General features: G+C 35.5%; 1 protein-coding gene across 2 annotated transcripts in view; it reads left to right on the top strand.

Annotated features, from left to right (window-relative positions):
- The window catches only part of Blot (bloated tubules), a 68,214-nt gene that overhangs the window by 19,079 nt on the left and 30,945 nt on the right, over positions 1–18,190 (top strand). Inside the window, exon 2 of one of the 2 annotated variants that reach the window (XM_074176910.1) lies at positions 7,725–8,054. In XM_074176910.1, coding sequence (XP_074033011.1) covers positions 7,725–8,054 — 330 coding nt within the window. Of the gene's footprint in view, positions 1–7,724; positions 8,055–15,433; positions 15,728–18,190 lie in introns of those variants that run through there. The other variant, XM_074176911.1, reaches the window with a different exon arrangement.

Below are 18,190 nucleotides of genomic sequence, written 5' to 3'. Positions count from 1 at the left end.
TGAAAATAACAATTATATTAAGCAACAATAAACCTGAAATGAAATGATAGTAAAATAACCTACAAGTAAAAATATAATAATTGAATAAATAAAAATTAAAGGAATGCAAAAAGAAAATAATAAAAAATAAAAAAGTGTAGCGATTCCAAGTCACGTTAGTTCACGACGTTTCGATTGTTGGTATCCCTCACCCGAAGACGATTGTAGATACCAACAATCGAAACGTCGTGAACTAACGTGACTTGGAATCGCTACACTTTTTTATTTTTTATTATTTTCTTTTTGCATTCCTTTAATTTTTATTTATTCAATTATTATATTTTTACTTGTAGGTTATTTTACTATCATTTCATTTCAGGTTTATTATTGCCTAATATAATTGTTATTTTCAACTATTCTTTTTTTAATTATTCTTTTTTACTTGTTTCAGGGATTTCAAATCATTTTATATAATAGACAATGGAAGTCCGAACTAGTGAAATTCATCACGAAACATTGTCAATCACCTTCTAACAAACGAGGAAGTTCTACAATATCTTCTTCGAATCCATTAATAAATACAATCACTGTTATATACTGAAAGATATATATATGTTTTTCAGAATAATACACTGATAAAAAAGGAATGTTGATGGGAACAAATTCTGTTCTAATGTTGAACTCCATTAGTGTCAGGATGTTGATACCAAACCCATTGTGATGTTGATACCAAATCTATTGTGGATTCTGGACTTATCGCGTGTTTGCTTGTTTATTTGCAGAATAAGAAAATTTTGATTTTCTGTGTGAGTGTATCTCAATCGGAATGTCCTTTTGGCCTACAACAACAAGTAAGGTAAGGTCTTCAAACACCCATAAGGCAAACACCCATAAGGCAAAACAATGTTGCTACCCAACTTTTTTGGCTTTGAACTTTCAATAAAACCAGTCTCATCACATTCCGTTGCAGTCTTCTCGATATACCTATAGCAATTGACCAGGTGAACAATAAATGACAAATATACCTGTAATGTGACATTCGAATGTCACATTACAGGTACAGGTACGGCCTTTCTCTGACTCTCATCCAACTTTTTGTATCATACTTCACTGACAGGCGTCAGTATGTTAAATTCAATGGCTTGAAGTCCGTGGAATATGCAGCTACCTTGGGTGTTCCACAAGGAAGCAACCTAGGTCCATTTATCTTTAACGCCTTCAAAAACGACACAGTTGAGGTCATTGACATGAACTATTTGATATACGCGGATGACCTGAAGTTATATTGTGAGATCAATGGCATCGAGGACTGTCTTCAACTCTCCCTCAATCTGAAACGTGTTGAGCAATGGTGTTTTCGTAACACTTTTCCTGTAAACACGAGTAAATGTAATGACATATATACTAAAGAATCGGCCATTTTCATCTCAATATTCAATAAAGGATATTCCACTTCAACGCCCTCTCACGTTCATCGATCTAGGTGTTATCTTCGACACATAACTTTCCTTCGTGCCACACATTGAAGCTGCAAACAGGATTCATTGCCCGAATCTTCAGAGATTTTTCGGATCCATGTACATCGAAAACCTTATACTATGAGTTGTATATAGAGAAAGTTGAATCAGTAGAGTGTCCTTTCCTAAAACTTCACTCCTAGAGATCAAACAATATCTATCCACCAATTGGATTTCCCCATGATGCATTTTTAGCTAGACATGCTATGAATAGCTTGACTTGCCGTCGTGATTGTCACTCCACAATTTTTCTTTTTAAAATGATTAATAATTTAATTATTGACCCATATATTCAGCACAATTTCTTTGTTCCTAGACCAACCTCTAGAGTGGATAATCCTTTTTATCTACCAGATACCACGTTATCTACCACATACAAATATTCTGAAACGTTCACCTCTGCATAACACGTGTGTTAAATGCAATTCAGCAAGTTGTCAGCTCGACATTTTTTACTGTTCCATCTCTCAGATTAGGTCTTTTTACTTCAGCTGATTCTATATGTATTGTTTTTACCTTACAACTTATTGTAATTGTATTGTATTGTAATTTGACTTACATCCCTGTTCTGTATTTGGGTGTAACCTGTAGAACTGTGTATAAATATATAAATTGAATCTTTCTGTGAAAATAACATCTGGTTGTTATACAATTAGATTGATCTCTAATGACTTAGGTTACTCCGCAGCTACAACTGTAGGATCCTACAGAGGTATGGAATTCCGTTCTGAGACTCTGATGCACTTGCTGTCAGCATGACCAGCATATGCGGTCTCCGCCTGTATCTATCTACCTATGGCACTTTTACTATATTGATGAGAAACCAATGTTGCCCTACGCTCCGGGGGATACCGAATCCGTTATGCCGAATATATTGGAACTATTCATTTTCACTGACAGGCTTATACAAGCTTGTTGGCCTGATGTCCTTCTTTTCGACCAACAAAGCAAGACGATGTGTGGAGTTTTCAGCTCCAGGTGAAACGAATATCTCCCGAAAAACGAATGAAGTATAGAGATTTTCTCTTAGAACTCCGCAAACTCTATCCACACCACTCTGTGGAGATTGTTGTTTTGATTTTTGGAGTCATTGGTGAAATGGTACCCACTCTACTCTCGAATATCAAGATCATGCCGCATGAAGGCAGAAACCTTGGCCTGATAAATGCAGAAGAGTGTTATTCTTGACTCATTGCGTCTGCTTAGGGCACATGATACTCCGACCAAATGATAACTTGCCTCACGGTGTGAGAAGTAGTTATTGGTTAATAATGCAGGCGCGGACACTCTTATGAAGCACCTGGTTGGAATATTCAGAGCCTCTCTAGATCTGAGGTATATTCCCAGTAAGTGGAAAGAAGTAAAAGTAGTATTTATATCCAAACCAGGTAGGATGGACTACACCCTACCAAAAGCATTACAACCAATTAGTCTCACATCGTTTTTCTTAAAAACCATTGAGAGGCTATATGAGCGGTACATAAGAGATTAAGTACTAGTTCGCAACCTACTTCATCCAAATCAGCATACATATACTCCGGGAAGGTCTATTGATTCGGCCATTCACCATGTGGTGGGCAGAATCGAGAGATCATTTGGACAACAAAGAATTCTCCCTGGGTATATTCATAGAGCGTTACCCAGCAACTACACTCCAGGAATGTACCTCTGGTAGTAGGAGAATGAATACTCAAGATGCTCTCTAGTAGAGCAATAAGTATTAATAATAATAATAATAATAATAATAATAATAATAATAATAATAATAATAATATCACCCATCTGTTTTATATGGATGATCTTAAACTTTATGCCTCTGGAGAGAAGGATCTCCATCAGTCCTTGAGGGTGGTGGAAGAGTACACGCATGCTATCGGTATGAAATTCGGGATAGACAAATGTGCAATGGTTCATCTCAAAAGAGGACGATGCGGGGACTACGGAGAGGATGTGCAGCTCGTAGATGGAAGCATCCTACACCATCTGGATGCCGGAGAGACGTATACTTACCTCGGGGTGGAACAACGCCACTCACAAGAGGTAACCGCAGTGAAAAACTCTCTCCGCGGCAAGTATCAGCACAAACTTCGACAGATCTGGTCATCGGAGCTGTCGGGGAAGAACAAAGTTGCTGCAACAAATATGCTTGCCGTTCCAATCTTACTCTACTCGTTTGGAGTAGTGAAGTGGACTCGGGAGGAGCTGTATCAACTCGACGTAAGGACCCGAAAAATGATGCATCTCTATAGGAGTTTGCATCCCAAATCGTCCGTTCCACGGTTGTACTTCCCCCGACAACAGGGAGGTCGTGGACTTTTGAGTTTGGAGTGTCTACATGACAGAATGGTACTGGATACAGCCTGTAAAGTCGTCAGGAGTTCGGATCCCCTTCTCTGCATGGTCCGTGACCATGAGAGAGCAGGAATTGGAGCATTTCTCTTTAGGGCAGCTGCTCGAGCAGCTGATGAACTCGGTATAGTTTTCGACTCTGAACGAGGTGACTACAACTCTGTCACCGAGTTGGAACCCGTTCAGCAAAAAGCTCAGATAAAAGCCGCAGAGATCACCTTACTTCTGCGGAGACACAGGGATAAGCCAATGCATGGGGTCTTCTTCAATAATATTGAAGACCTTGGCTTATCAAAGCGCCTGACGTTCGCTTTTCTCAGGTCGAGTGGGCTGAAGTCGGAAACTGAGGGGTTCATCATGGCTTGCCAGGATGGTGTCTTTAACACCTTAGTCTACCGCAGTCGCGTGATGGGTATAGAGGTTCCTGACACAAGGTGCAGGGCCTGCCGCGAGGCGCCCGAGACCCTAATGCACTTGCTATCAGCATGTCCAGCATATGCGGTCTCGGCCTATATCCATAGACATAACGCGGCCCTAAGGGTGCTATATTATCATCTACGGCACTCCTACGGTATTGACGAGACACCGGTGTTGCCCTACGCTCCGGGGGATATTGAATCCGTTGTGGGGAACGAGAAGTGCCGAATTTATTGGAACTATTCGTTTCCCACCCTCAGGCTCATACAAGCTAATAAGCCTGATGTAGTCCTTCTCGATCACCAGAGCAAAACGATATTTGTCGTGGAGTTTTCAGCTCCTAGCGAAACGAATATCGTCAGAAAACAGGAGGAAAAACGGATAAAATATCGAGATTTTCTCTTCGAACTCCGCAGACTCTATCCAGATCACTCTGTCAAGATGGTCGTTCTGATTGTTGGAGTCCTTGGTGGAATGATGTCTTCTCTACTCTCGAATCTCAAAATCATACCGGCTTGCCGCATTAAGGCAGAAATCTTAGCCGCACAGATGCAGAAGGCTGTCATTCTTGGCTCACTGCGTTTGCTCAGGGCACATGATTCTCGGACCCAATGATCACTTACCCCACGGTGTGGGGAGTGGTCATTGGTTGATTATGCTGGCGCGCCCTCCCGAATGTATCGGGGCTTCGGGGGATAGGGCCTGACCAGCGCACACTACGGTGAAAAAAAAAAAAAAAATAATAATAATAATAATAATAATAATATATTATATTTCAAATCGAAAAATTAATACAATCAATAAATATAGAATAATAAACATATATGCTCACAGAAGCAAGGGGTTGCTTGTGCGTGAGTGAGAAAAAGTAAGTTGATATTTAGTAAGCATGATATAGAAATATACGTAAACGGTAAAATAGATGAATATATTGACAACACTCATAATTAAAATATATACAGTAAAAGCGAAAATAACGATAACACTTATAACTAAAATATATACGGTAAAAATGAGGAGTCATATTCGAGGAATTTGCGTCAGAAACGGGGTATTTTGTCGAAAGCGGAATCTTCACTATTCAATTTGAGTACTGAATTCACTAAAAGTGAGATTGTCATATTCGAGAAAATTTTATCACAATCGAGGCATTTTGTAGTAATCATAAATTTCATCATCATATATTCAGATTAGAGTATGGAATAATATATGATTTACAAAAGTTATGTTTTCATTAAACTTTGTTGTTGACTATATCACTAAAAAACAGTCTTCCGGTGGTTTGCATCCAAATTTTTCATTTATGTTTGAATGAGTTAATGTTGTTAATCAATTTAAGTTCTGGAGGAAAATGATTGTACAATTTATGACCTAAGAAGCTTGTACATCGTTGTCCAATATTTTTTTTCACATTTGGGAATATGCACAGTTGTATTTCTTTTTCGAGTAGGATAACTATGATCGATGGCTTTCAGTTCAGTTTTAGATTTGTGTGTGTTCATAATAACGTTTTGGCAGTATAATTGTCTTATATCTAGTATTCCACTCAAAAGAAAGAGTTCGTTACTGGAAAAAGTAATTTTTTTTTAAGAATTATTCTCAGAATCCATTTTTGCAATACATTCACCTTTTCCAGATGACAATCATGTACTCCACATGTAGAAGACATCACAGTGAAATGACTGGTCATGAGGGGATGTCCACAGGAAGGGGTCTTATCACCCCTTCTCTGGAACATAGTTCTGGATACTCTGATTAATCACCTTAACAAAAAGTGAAAGGACTGGTCATGAGGGAATGTCCACAGGAAGGGGTCTTATCACCCTTCTCTGGAACATAGTTCTGGATACTCTGATTAATCACCTTAACAAAAATGGATTCTACCCAATTGCATACGCAGATGACATAGTTATCTTGCAGACCGGTAAATTTGTAAACACACTGTGCGATAGAGCGCAGGATGGGCTCAAATTAATAGAAACATGGTGTAAGGAACACTCACTGTCGATCAATCCCAAGAAGACTAAGATGATCCTTTCCACCAAGAAAAGAAGTTTAACGGGCTCAGAACCTCCCGAAATCTTCAAAAGAAAACTAAACTGCAATAATAAGACCTATGTTAACGTATGGAGCCATTGCATGGGGACCAAAAGTTCTACAGGCAACGGCCATCCAAAAATTATATCAAATACAGCGACTGGCTTGTTCAAACATCACAGGAGCCATGAGAACAACACCAACCGCGGCAATGGAATTAATCACGGGTCTGACCCCTCTGGATCTGTACGTTAAGGAGGTTGCGTTAATTGCCATGATACGATTGTGCACGGCTGGTGTAAACCTCGAAGTAGGAATGGGTCAATTGAGGCTGGACCTATGGCGGGAAGCGCTTACTGCGCAACCTCTGCTGTACTCCAGATCACTAGGCCTAAGGATTAAGTGGGAAATGGGAAGAGATACCAGCGTGGTTCAAACAGAACTGGCTGGTATCTCAATCGCCACAAAAGAAATAACCAAGAAAGGAATTTCTGGCAAAAACATAATAATCTACACTGACAGCAGACAAGCCCTATTAGCCTTGAACAGACAACGTATAACCTTAGGGCTAGTACTAGAGTGTCACCAAGATTTAGCCAAAGCCTCGGTAGATAATAACATTATCCTGAGGTGGGTTAAAGGACACAACAGGAGTAAAGGTTATCGCATTGCTGACTCTTTAGCCAAGGAAGCGGCTGGACTAAGAATTTTAAGACCCAGTGGCACCTACGGCCTGATGACTTCGACAATTGCGAAACTAGTCAAATGCTCACCCATGCTCAATCCATGAAAAGATGGGATGGAATTAAAGGATGTAATCTTGCTAGGATCACCTTGGGCGACCCTGGGAAGCTGGCGCCGAAGAAATATCTGGCGATGACCTGAAAAATCTACGCCTAACAGTAGGATTTCTGACTGGCCACTGTCAACTAAGGTAACACCTCCACAATATGGAGCTAGTGGACACACCTCTATGCAGGATGTGTGAACAGGAAGATGGCATGTCCGGTGCGAGTGCCCGGAGTTATCGTCAATAAGAGAGTGTGTGTTCGGCGAGTCTTGGCCTACACCTGCCGATATAAAGGAGATGTCTCTCAGCGACCTGTCCACCTTCCTGGAAAGGACAGGATAGACGATAACCTAGGAGGACAACTCCTCGGGAGAATGTACAATGGGTCACATGTGGCCTAAGTGCTGTAGGCTTACACTCACCCTCCCTATTCTACAGATACAGAATGCTGGCGCGAACTTCCTTCGGTAAAAAAAACATAGGAAAAGCTGGTTTCAACTATAAACATTTCAATAGAGACTAGGCACGACACGTTAAAGCCTCCAGCTTTACTTAGGGGAACATTGTTCTTCAGATCTTGATTGATTGATTGACTGATTGAATTGAAATATAACCTCCTTTCGTTTCTTTTGCAGTTGAACCTGAAACATGGACGGGAAGAGATCTACAAGCCGAAACTCTTAAAACACTCTCAGTCAGTCCGGGCGATGAAAACTTACAACGAAATGCCCGTCGACGTGAACTTCCAAAACGAAATCGACCTCTGCCTCTTCACTCCGCCGAAATACGACTCTGCGAGCGTTTCGAGAGTGTCGATAGGGAGCGACAACAAATCTAACGAACACAATTTTTACGAATACGCCACCGTGGGAACCATGTCTGCAGCCAACTCTGGATCGGAAATCAATTCTGATCTCAACGAAATGGGTTCGACGGTGAAATTGGTACCCTCGAAAATGAAACTGGTGAGTAATTCTTAAAACGGCGCTGAAATGCAGTAAAGACTGACTGGGGACTAGTATACTGGGTCACAAGATCTTTTTTTGGAACTTCTGTCTAAGGCCACCAAAAATTATGATCCAGGGTTCATTCTATCAACTTTTTGAAAAATTTCAAGAGGGGTTCGAAAAAATTGCAAAAGTTATAAATAATTTAGTAAAAAAAAGGAGGGAGGTTTGGTTTTTTGCAAATATCTCGGAAAATATTAAAGGTATCCGAAATTTGAAGAAGATCCTTGAAGAGGAGGAAATTTCCAAAAAAAAGTCTCACCTCCCAAAACTCTATCATCAATATTTATTATTTTAATCCATTGAATATAATTATTAAAAAAAATCACATACCTTCTAGACACTTGAATTAACGAATATCCAGTGAAAATTTTTTTCCCCGTTTATTTTATTAGATATACTTTAGTTAATTAACTGATTTTTACAAGTTTTGAATTTACATAAAACCCCTGATAATTTTTAAACTAAAAACCTCAAATTTTTTTCACTTCCTGGAGCTTTCCTTGAAAGCCTCCTGTTGGAAAAATTGAAAAATTTTGATTTTCCGCTTTGTTGTTAATAATCAAATACTTTAAAAAGTGAAAAAATCAGTTGAAGCAATGAAAATTTTTTTTTTCAATATTCAAATTCATTCGTATTCTTATTGTTTGAAGTTATATAAAAATGATTTTTGATAATTTTTAGTTCTATTTGTTTGAAAAATTCTTATGAACAAATGTATTGTTTATAAGATATTTGAAATTTTTTTGGGAAGATTTTTGTTAGTGATGAATATTATGATATTGCTTCAAAACGCATTTGTAGATTAACAATTTTTTTTGCTAATAAATATGAATATTAAGGAATGTAATTTTTTAAATCATAATTTCTATTTCTGTTTGATATTCTGAATTTTTTTTTTCAAATTGATATTTTCTTTATTTATTTAATAAACAATTTTTTTTAAAGAAATTAATTTTTACGATATATTTTTTTTAAATACAACTAAAACAAAAACAACCATGTGTCACTTTTTGGGTAAAAAATGTTTCTCTATTTTTACAGTTTTTGCGTTTGGTGACACATGGTTGTTTTTGTTTTTTTTAAATACCTATATTGTAAAAATTAATTTGTTTGACACAAATTATTTATTACATAAATGAAGAAAATATAAATAAAAAAAGGTTCTTTTCAGAATATCAAAGAGGAATGGAAATTATGATTTAAAAAAATCGTTTCTTAATATTTATATTTAGTAGCAAAAAAATGTTCAATCAATAAATGTGTATATATAAAATTTTTTCAAAGAAACGATTTTGTTCGTGAAAATCATAATATTCATCACTGATAAAAATCCCCCGTAAAAAATTTCAAATATCTTATAAACAATGCATTTGTTTATGAACAAATTTTTAATAAATAGAGCTAAAAAATATGAAAAAACATATTCATGTAACTTTAAATAATCAGAATGCGAATAAATTTGAATATAAAAAAAAGTCATTGCTTCAATTGGTTTTTTCACTTTTTAACGTCTTTGATTATTTATTAATAACAAAGTACAAAATCAGTTTTTTTTGTATTTTTTCAACGACAATCTTTTGCAAGGCCTTCTAAAAAAGCTCCAAGAACTGAAAGAAATTTGAGAATTTTAGTTAAAAAATTATCAGGGTTTTTGTGTAAATTTGAAACTTGTAAAAATTAGTTAATTAACTGAAGTACATTTTTTTCCATGGATTTTCCTTTATTCAAGTGTCTAGAAGGTATGTGAATTTTTTTCCTAACAATGATATTTAATTGGTTAAAATAATTTTTTTTGTTGTTTCGCGTCTAAATTAAAATCATGAATATTGGTGATAGAGTTCCGTGAGGTAGGAATTTTTTTAGTAAATTTCCTTATCTTTAAGTATTTTTTTTCAAATTCAGGATATCTTTAATATTTCCCGAGATATTTGCAAAAAACCAAACCCTCCTTTTTTTACTAAATTGTTTATAACTTTTGCAATATTTTCGAGCCCCTTTGAAATTTTTCAAAAAGTTGCTGGAGATCATTTCGAAAGTTCCAAAAAAAGGATCTTGTGACCCAGACTATACCCACGGCAGAGTAGATAAAGATTCAGCACTTGCACGTGATCAAAGGGGATAGATCAAATCAAATTACTGTTTCATAAACTCAACTTTTTTAGTGTGTATTTTTTCCATTTGTGGAGATTGATTACAATAAGTTGCAAATCGGCCAGAGGTCAAGAACAAAAATGACAGTTGGTTCAGAGACAGTTGACCAAGGCAGTTCATCATTTGTTAATGTAATATGGCTGCTATTTGGGGTAGTGAGCCTAATGAACTTTCTTTTCCCCTGATTTTCAGAAAAAGTATAATTTTTCACGATATCATTATAGAATTTAAATAGTATTGCTAACTTACTCATTTCGTAATAAATATGTATTAGAGATGTCTCGACAACATCAGCTTATTTGGCATTTATTCTTATGTCTATATTATGAAACACTGCTAGAGTAACTAAAACTAATGAACAAATTAAATTATTCAACTTCATTTGTTCAAGTGTCGTTATTTAAAAAGTTTCAATTGTTAAATTGTCAAACTCTTGATATTTCGTAAAAATATGTTAAACGTATCTCATCTCTTGAACATATTTTTGAAAAAAATTTAGAACAGACTTGAAACTCCTGTAGTTTGCTGACATGAACAGAAAAAATTTAACAATCCTCAAGCAATATTAATAATAATTTTGAGAGGCATATGTATAGTGTGGCCAATGACTTTTTCCCGTATAATTTTGCAAAACAGCACTCATGTTCGTACAAATTTGGATACAGGATTTATGTATCCCCTAGCCTACTTTTTTTAATGACCCTGTAACAGGGCTTGCTTGTACCGTGGGATTGATTGTCACATCTTCTCGTGGGTGTAACATTTCTCATTGAAAATAAGTCAAAAAATCATTTCCAGTAAAAAAACTAATTGATACAGTTTATTGTATGACTTTCACTATGAAGAGTTTTACAAGAACTACGACACGTGTTTTGCTATACAATTGCTTCCTAAAGCGAGTTTACGCTTGGGGAAGATTTGTATAGCAAAACACGCTTTGTAGTTTTAATATGGATTGTCAGCAAATATCGGCCAATTCTATTCAATTTCCAGTAAAAATTTAGTCAACTCAATGTTGAGTTTTTCCAAAAAAATAACCCTTTGAACACGTCCCAGTGTTTAACCGTAGTGAGCTTCGTCTACTTTCTGTCGGCTCGTCTCCAGATTGTATATTCTTGTTTGTGAATTATCTAAAAAAAAAGTTCTGAAATCCTTAAGGAAGTTCAGTATGACCATCACCCAATTATTATCATTGACTGATATCACATCAGTTATAAACATTATTTTACCATACTTCAAGTGTGCCTTATTGTTATCTCATTTTTATCAGAATTGTTCTGTTTCTATATCGTCATCATTGAATTGCAGCTATTCAATAAATCATTACTTTTGGAGAAATATACCAAAAAAGGAACGAGTCTCAACTGAGATTTTGTAAAATCACTTCGATATATGCATCTTTTTATTACGCATGTTTAGATGTTGATTTATTACTATACAGGATGTAACTAAATAAGTGTAAAACTTCTGAGGAGGTGATTCCTCATCGGAAAAAAGATAGGATCTTTCATATAAAGAAATTTCATTGGAACATCCCTTGTTAAGATACAGCCCCTTAAAGGGGTTACATAAAATTTGTATGACAATTTTTTTTCACAAGCACTAAAAAAGTTACAATATTGAAATTAACCTGACGTTTTGTACTACCAAAAAAGACACTAAGCCAGAAATTTATTTCCAATCCCTAAAATTCATTTCCAATGTAACTTTTTGTCTTAATATTTGCTTACCATTTAAAAATTTATTTCTGATAGCCTGTTTCATTCTAAACAAAAAATGTCTCATTGGTTTTTTGACCAAAATAAACCATTTCGCAGCAAAAAATTATTTTACGAACAACTACAGAGATACATCGTCATAAATGCGAAAATACGAAACTAATCTATATAGTAGGTCGCTATTAGCTATAGTGACAATTATATTGGTATGACGTTGTCAGTTTGTCAATTTTCGAAATTGAATTAATACTAATTGTGTGTTGTTGTTCTGTTCTTAATTTGTTACGTTAATAATTCACTTGTTATTAAAATGACATATACAAATGAGGAAATGGCTGATATGCATTACGTTTACAGTCTGTCGCAGGGGAATGGGTCAGAAGCTTCTAGAAGATATGCTGAAATGTATCCTCAACGGCAGCATCCTTCACATATAATATTTGCTCGACTTTATCAACGATTACGAGAATATGGTTCATTCGACAAAAGAACGCAGGATTGTGGTCGCCATCTAGAAATACGAACACCACAGCTTGAGGAAGCAGTACTTAATTTAATTGAAGAACAACCTACTACCAGCCCGAAAGATTGCTTTCGGGCTATATGTTGATCATATGACGGTATTTCGAATTTTAAAGGAACAACTCTTATACCCTTACCATCTGCAACGAGTACAGGCACTGTTACCGCGAGACTTTCTGAACCGTCTTGAATTTTGCAATTGGATGCAGGAAATGATTAGAAGAAATTGTGACTTTCTGAAGACGATAGAATTTACAGACGAATGTAGTTTTTTTCGGGACAAGATTATTAATTTTCATAATTACCACATATGGGCTGATGAAAACCCTCACGCTATTGTCGAAACTAACCACCAAGAACAGTTTTCTCTTAACGTGTGGCTCGAAGTTATTGGGGATGATTTAATTGGACCTCATTTTCTACCTCCTCGATTAAATGGTGTGGCATATGTTCAATTTTTAAGAGAAGTGCATCCAGTGCTGCTGGAGAAGTTCCTTCGGGCGTCAGAAGGGATATGTTTTTTATTCATGGTGGGGCTCCCGCCCATTTTAGTCAAGTAGCACGTCAGCATTTAATTGAAACATACGCAAATCAGTGGATAGGTCGTGGAGGACCACAGAACTGGCCCGCTCGATCCCCGGATCTCAATCCTCTCGATTTCTGTATTTGGGGCCATTTACAGCATTTAGTTTATCGTACTCCTGTTCGCGATGTAGAGGACTTGAAAAGCCGCATTATCGATGCGTGCAGGGTGATCAGAGAGACTCCAGGAATATTTGAGCGAATACGTGTATCAATGCGCCGACGTCTAGACACATGCGTAATGTCTGAAGGTAGACATTTCGAAAATTTACTATGATTTCTACATGCTGTGTGTTTTGTTATTGATAAATTAGTTTTGTTTATTACCCTTTCTTCGTTTAATGCAGGTACTAACTACAAAATAACAATAAATCCAGTTCGCATTTATCACGATGTATCTCTGCAGTTGTTCGTGAAATAATTTTTTGCTGCGAACTGGTTTATTTTGAGCAAAAAACCCAAGAGACATTTTTTGTTTAGAATGAAACAGGCTATTGGAATAGATTTTTAAATGGTAAATAAATAATAAGACAAAAAGTTACATTGGAAATAAATTTTAGGGGTTGCGTTTTCCACCCCTTACAACCATGGGGTAAACCAAATAAATTACTGGCTAAGTGTCTTTTTGGTAGTACAAAACGTAAGGTTAATTTCAATATCGTAACTTTTTCAGTGCTTGTGAAAAAAATTGTTATACAAATTTTATGTACCCCCTTTAAGGGGCTGTATCTTAACAAGGGATGCTCCAATGAAGCTTCTTCATATGAAAGATCCTATCTTTTTTTCGATGAGGAATCACCTCCTCAAATGTTTCACACTTATTCAGTTACACCATGTATTACGGTAGATTTTCAGTTTGTTGTTCTGAAAAAGGCTCCATTTCAGCACTATTCTCTAGCATCAAATAATCAACCCTAGACATCAATCAAGTAAGAAGGCATCCCTACTGTCACGCTGTGAGACACCACCACATTTACGTCAAATCTAATATATAAAAATGGATGTTTGTTGGTTGGTTGGTTGGTAAGTGATAAACTTCTACATCGCTCAACCGATCGTGATGAAACTTGACATGTATAAGTAATTTTTCATAGAGAAGGTTTTTAGGCTATCAATTTTTCTGTAACTCGCCACTAGATGGCGCTGTAGAACAATTTTTTGAAAGCACTGTTCTATAACGCTGCGCACGCCTAATTTCGTTGATTCTGATTCTGTCAAACCATTGGAACAGCAGCGATACAGCAAAGTAGTACTAATTAGTACTACAACTACCAAATTATACGCGGGCGAAGCCGCGGGCAGCAACTAGTGATCTTATATTTCTTAACCTTTTTTAAGAATGGAAATATGAACTTACATATCATTCACCAAGAAACAAATGTTTGCTTGATGCTGCTTGTTCACCCAATCTACTATAAACATCGATAGTGATGATTTTTCTAAGACAGGTACTTTTTTAGGCTTGAGAAGTAGTTGCTACCGTTCAAATGATATGATTAAAACATTGAATCATCAAGGAAACGAAGCTTCCTACAAAGCACCTATAAATAGTTCAATGCCATTAGAGATTTTGTTTCTTCAGATACACTCAGATTAATTGTTCTTTTAAAATTTATGAAATTCAAGAAATTTGAAAACCTTTAGGAAGTGGCTGTGTGGCATTTCTTCACTGAAATGATACTTTTCAATACAGAGAAATTTTACCTCTTTCATTTACTATATTGTGTAGGAATCCTGTGAATTATATCTTATTCAATTCCATAACGGATGTTTGGGATACAAACTGAAGGGCTTTTTTTTTCAGTTTGTGTCTGAAAGTTACTTCTTTGCATGATCTATATATCTTTGTATATAGGTTATTTTCTCCTTTTTTTGAAATATTCCCACTTTTTTTTGTATACAGATGGAGAAGTAGAAAGTCAAAACCTTTCTTTCCCAGCGATGTATTACTTTCCGGCCTAGGGACTAGGAACTTTTCGAACGGCTGCCAAAAAATTCAAATTTCGTTAGATAATAATCAATTAAAAAAAACTCCAACAACTCCATTATTATTATTATATTATCACCTGACAGTGAATACTGTAGGAACTCATAATGCTCACTGAAATGTGAACACATGACTGACGTTTTGAAGAATAAGAATATTCTGCTTGGGCGTTAAACTGAACTATTACACCAAATATAATTTACCTTGACAACCTACACGAAGGTTCACAAATTTGACCTGCAGTTTTTGTAAAATTAGCCTCAATGAAGTATCGTCACCTATATACATCACAGTTAATACACTTAATAAATTCTATGTGCAGCTGTTTTTTTACACTCGGATGGGTTTCAACCATCAGTTGAAGTCCAGTAATAAGCTACGCGTCAGTTCAGTTCCAACTTCTGCAATAATACACAGACCAGTTGATAGTGTCCGAGTTCCAATTTCATTGTTATCTTTTCTTCCGTATTAGACATCTACCTGTTGGCGACTGTAATAATGTAGGCATGTATAGTGAATATGAGAACGGACAGTTTTTGAATTTTCGTTACAATTCGGGAGCCGTTCCGGTTTATATTAAAAAATGTGCCACGGTCAACTCCTGGACTTTCAAACTGAAATGTTTTTTGAAGAAGACAGAGTTTGACAGGAGTTCTTGTAAACTGAAAGTAAGTTTTAGAAGTATAATACTAATATATTTGGCAATCTTTTTTTTTGTTTCAACGAAACCGAGTAGTTCAATACACTTTTGAAGTATGTTCATAATCATTTACCGGAATAACTTTCACCCTGGTTGAATGTTAAACATTAGTCGATGATAATTATAGGCTAGTTGAAAAAGTGATTAGTGAGGAAATTTTAAAAGCTCATTGAATGTACGATCTATATTCAAACTAGAGTAGAAAAAGGAATACCTACCTACTGATAAAATTGTTTCACAGTAAAATATGTTGCGTTTTTGCTATTCAAAAAATTACTTATAGTAGTTAAGGAGCATTCTCAAAAAACTGGTATTTTGACACTACGTTACATCTGAGGTCTTTTGAGATATATCAAACAGGGAAACATTATTTCGAGTAGCTACAAGTGTATATAGGTAAGAATCAGTTTTTCGAATAAAACAAAATGTTGACAAAAGTTTGCTGTGAACTTCTCATTATCGGGATGAAATTTAAGAAAATCCACTTATAGAAAATGTGAAAATGTGATCTCAAAACATTATTGTTATGAATCTCATTGAAAAAATATCAAAAAAGATTTTTTTTTGTCATTCTAGACGGTGTGCTAGGTAAAAAGTAATATACATCCCGTTTATGATTTATTTTCAGTGGACGAAGTAATGAAAATAAAATGAATTGCTTTTATTTTTGAAATTTATTGAAAAGTAAGCCCATGTTATGATTTTTGGACAGTTTCATTAAGTTAGGAAGTAGTTCATTATTAATTTTGTGAATTAATGCATACTATAAATTAAAGTCTCCCACCCTGTGTATATTTGTCTGTGTAAACGGCCTCAAAAATTACTGAACGGACTTAATACGGACTTTACCAATAGCCCACGATGCAAAATGGGGATTTACTCGAGCGTCATTGAGACATATTAGGTTGCAAAGCTTAGATGATAACCAGAAAAAATGTTACATAATATATAGCTTTTCATCGGTGCGGGAAGCGGCTATAGATTTTTAAATAATATGTGAAAAAATACTGTTGCATGGACATACTCGAGCGCGTCAGATATTGACAGCATCAATGTCCTACGAATTTTTAATAATGTTGGTATGATGTTTGCATGATGTCGGAGGTTGTACGTAAGGGTTAAAAGTGAAAAGAAAAAAAATTTAATCGAGCGCGTCAGATTTTCTAAGGGGGTGTTAAGTGCAACAAAAAAAAGCTCTCATTCAATAATCTGACGATTTCGATCTGACGTAAACTCCCGGCCATTATTATAATGTACAAAAAAAAATTCGCCATTTTGAAATACTTAAGCGCGTCAGATTACGATATATATGGTTCACCTTTATGTTTTAGACGTGCTGTCTCATAATCTGACGACTATCTAGAGGGATTCGCTTAATCTGACCAAAACAATTTTTTTTTTAATTCATTGTACTCAATCAATTGAAAAGCTCAGGAAATAGCATGCAAATAAATAAGTGTGTTTTTCAAGTAGAATACTTGTTTTTATAAGAAAATAATTTTTAAAAAATTCTCAAAAAAATTTAATTTTTTATAATCAATTCATTAATTAATGAAGAAGAGAGAAATTAAACTTTCTATGTTTTTTACCACTTTTATTTGCGACTAACGTTACTGCAGTTTCATCCTATAAGGACCTTTTCAAACTTATATATTGTATAAGTTTGAAAATGTGACTAGTGAAACACACTGTATAATTATTTCACTTGATCGTGACTTTGAACTAGGATATGAAATTTTCTCGATACTTTCCCAAAAATAATGTTACGAAGTGAAAGCCGTCTAATACAGTCTGATAACTTTTATTACACCTACAATTTTGCCATTATAATTAACGAGGTAGTCATCAGAACACCCTTGAAACGCAACAAAATTGCACTTTAACGCTGATGTCGAAATAAATGTGTCGCCCGCTATGGGTCACTGCTTTCCAGGAATCCTCCTACCAGAACCAATGACAAAATACAGGCCGGTCTTGAGTAATTTCATTCTAGGGGCTTTTTAAAACTGTTCTATAGTGTTAAAGTATTGTTGTTAATTGTTTCTATCCACGACTGGCCCCTGTGAGATAGAACTGGAAATATGACGTCAAAAGGCTGTTGAGTGAAATCTTCGTCACTATTCATAGAGTGCATTTCTTTAATGCCCCCCTTTTTCTTTTTGAACGGGTCAACTGAAAAAATTTCTAGAAATATTCCTTTTTATCTGCCATATGGCAATTCCAACAACTCGATAAGGTTTGTTAACCTATTTTTTGTTTATAAAAACGACAAAAAATGTCAGTACGACAATGAACATCATTGTTCAGTTAGCATAGTCTCATTTCGGTTTTACTAGTAAAAAGGTACCACGTCAACAATCTCTAAAATAGTTAATTTTCGTCCATTGGAAGAAAAAATTGAAATTGAGAATTGAAGTGATTTTTTTTCACG

Source organism: Leptinotarsa decemlineata, unplaced genomic scaffold (assembly GCF_025532065.1).
Source record: "Leptinotarsa decemlineata unplaced genomic scaffold, Ldec_3_MD MMD2_tig00002082_RagTag_RagTag, whole genome shotgun sequence".
NCBI classification, from domain to species: Eukaryota; Metazoa; Arthropoda; class Insecta; order Coleoptera; family Chrysomelidae; genus Leptinotarsa; species Leptinotarsa decemlineata.
Note: the sequence above shows the minus strand (reverse complement) of the source record. Positions and strands in the feature narration are given on the sequence as shown.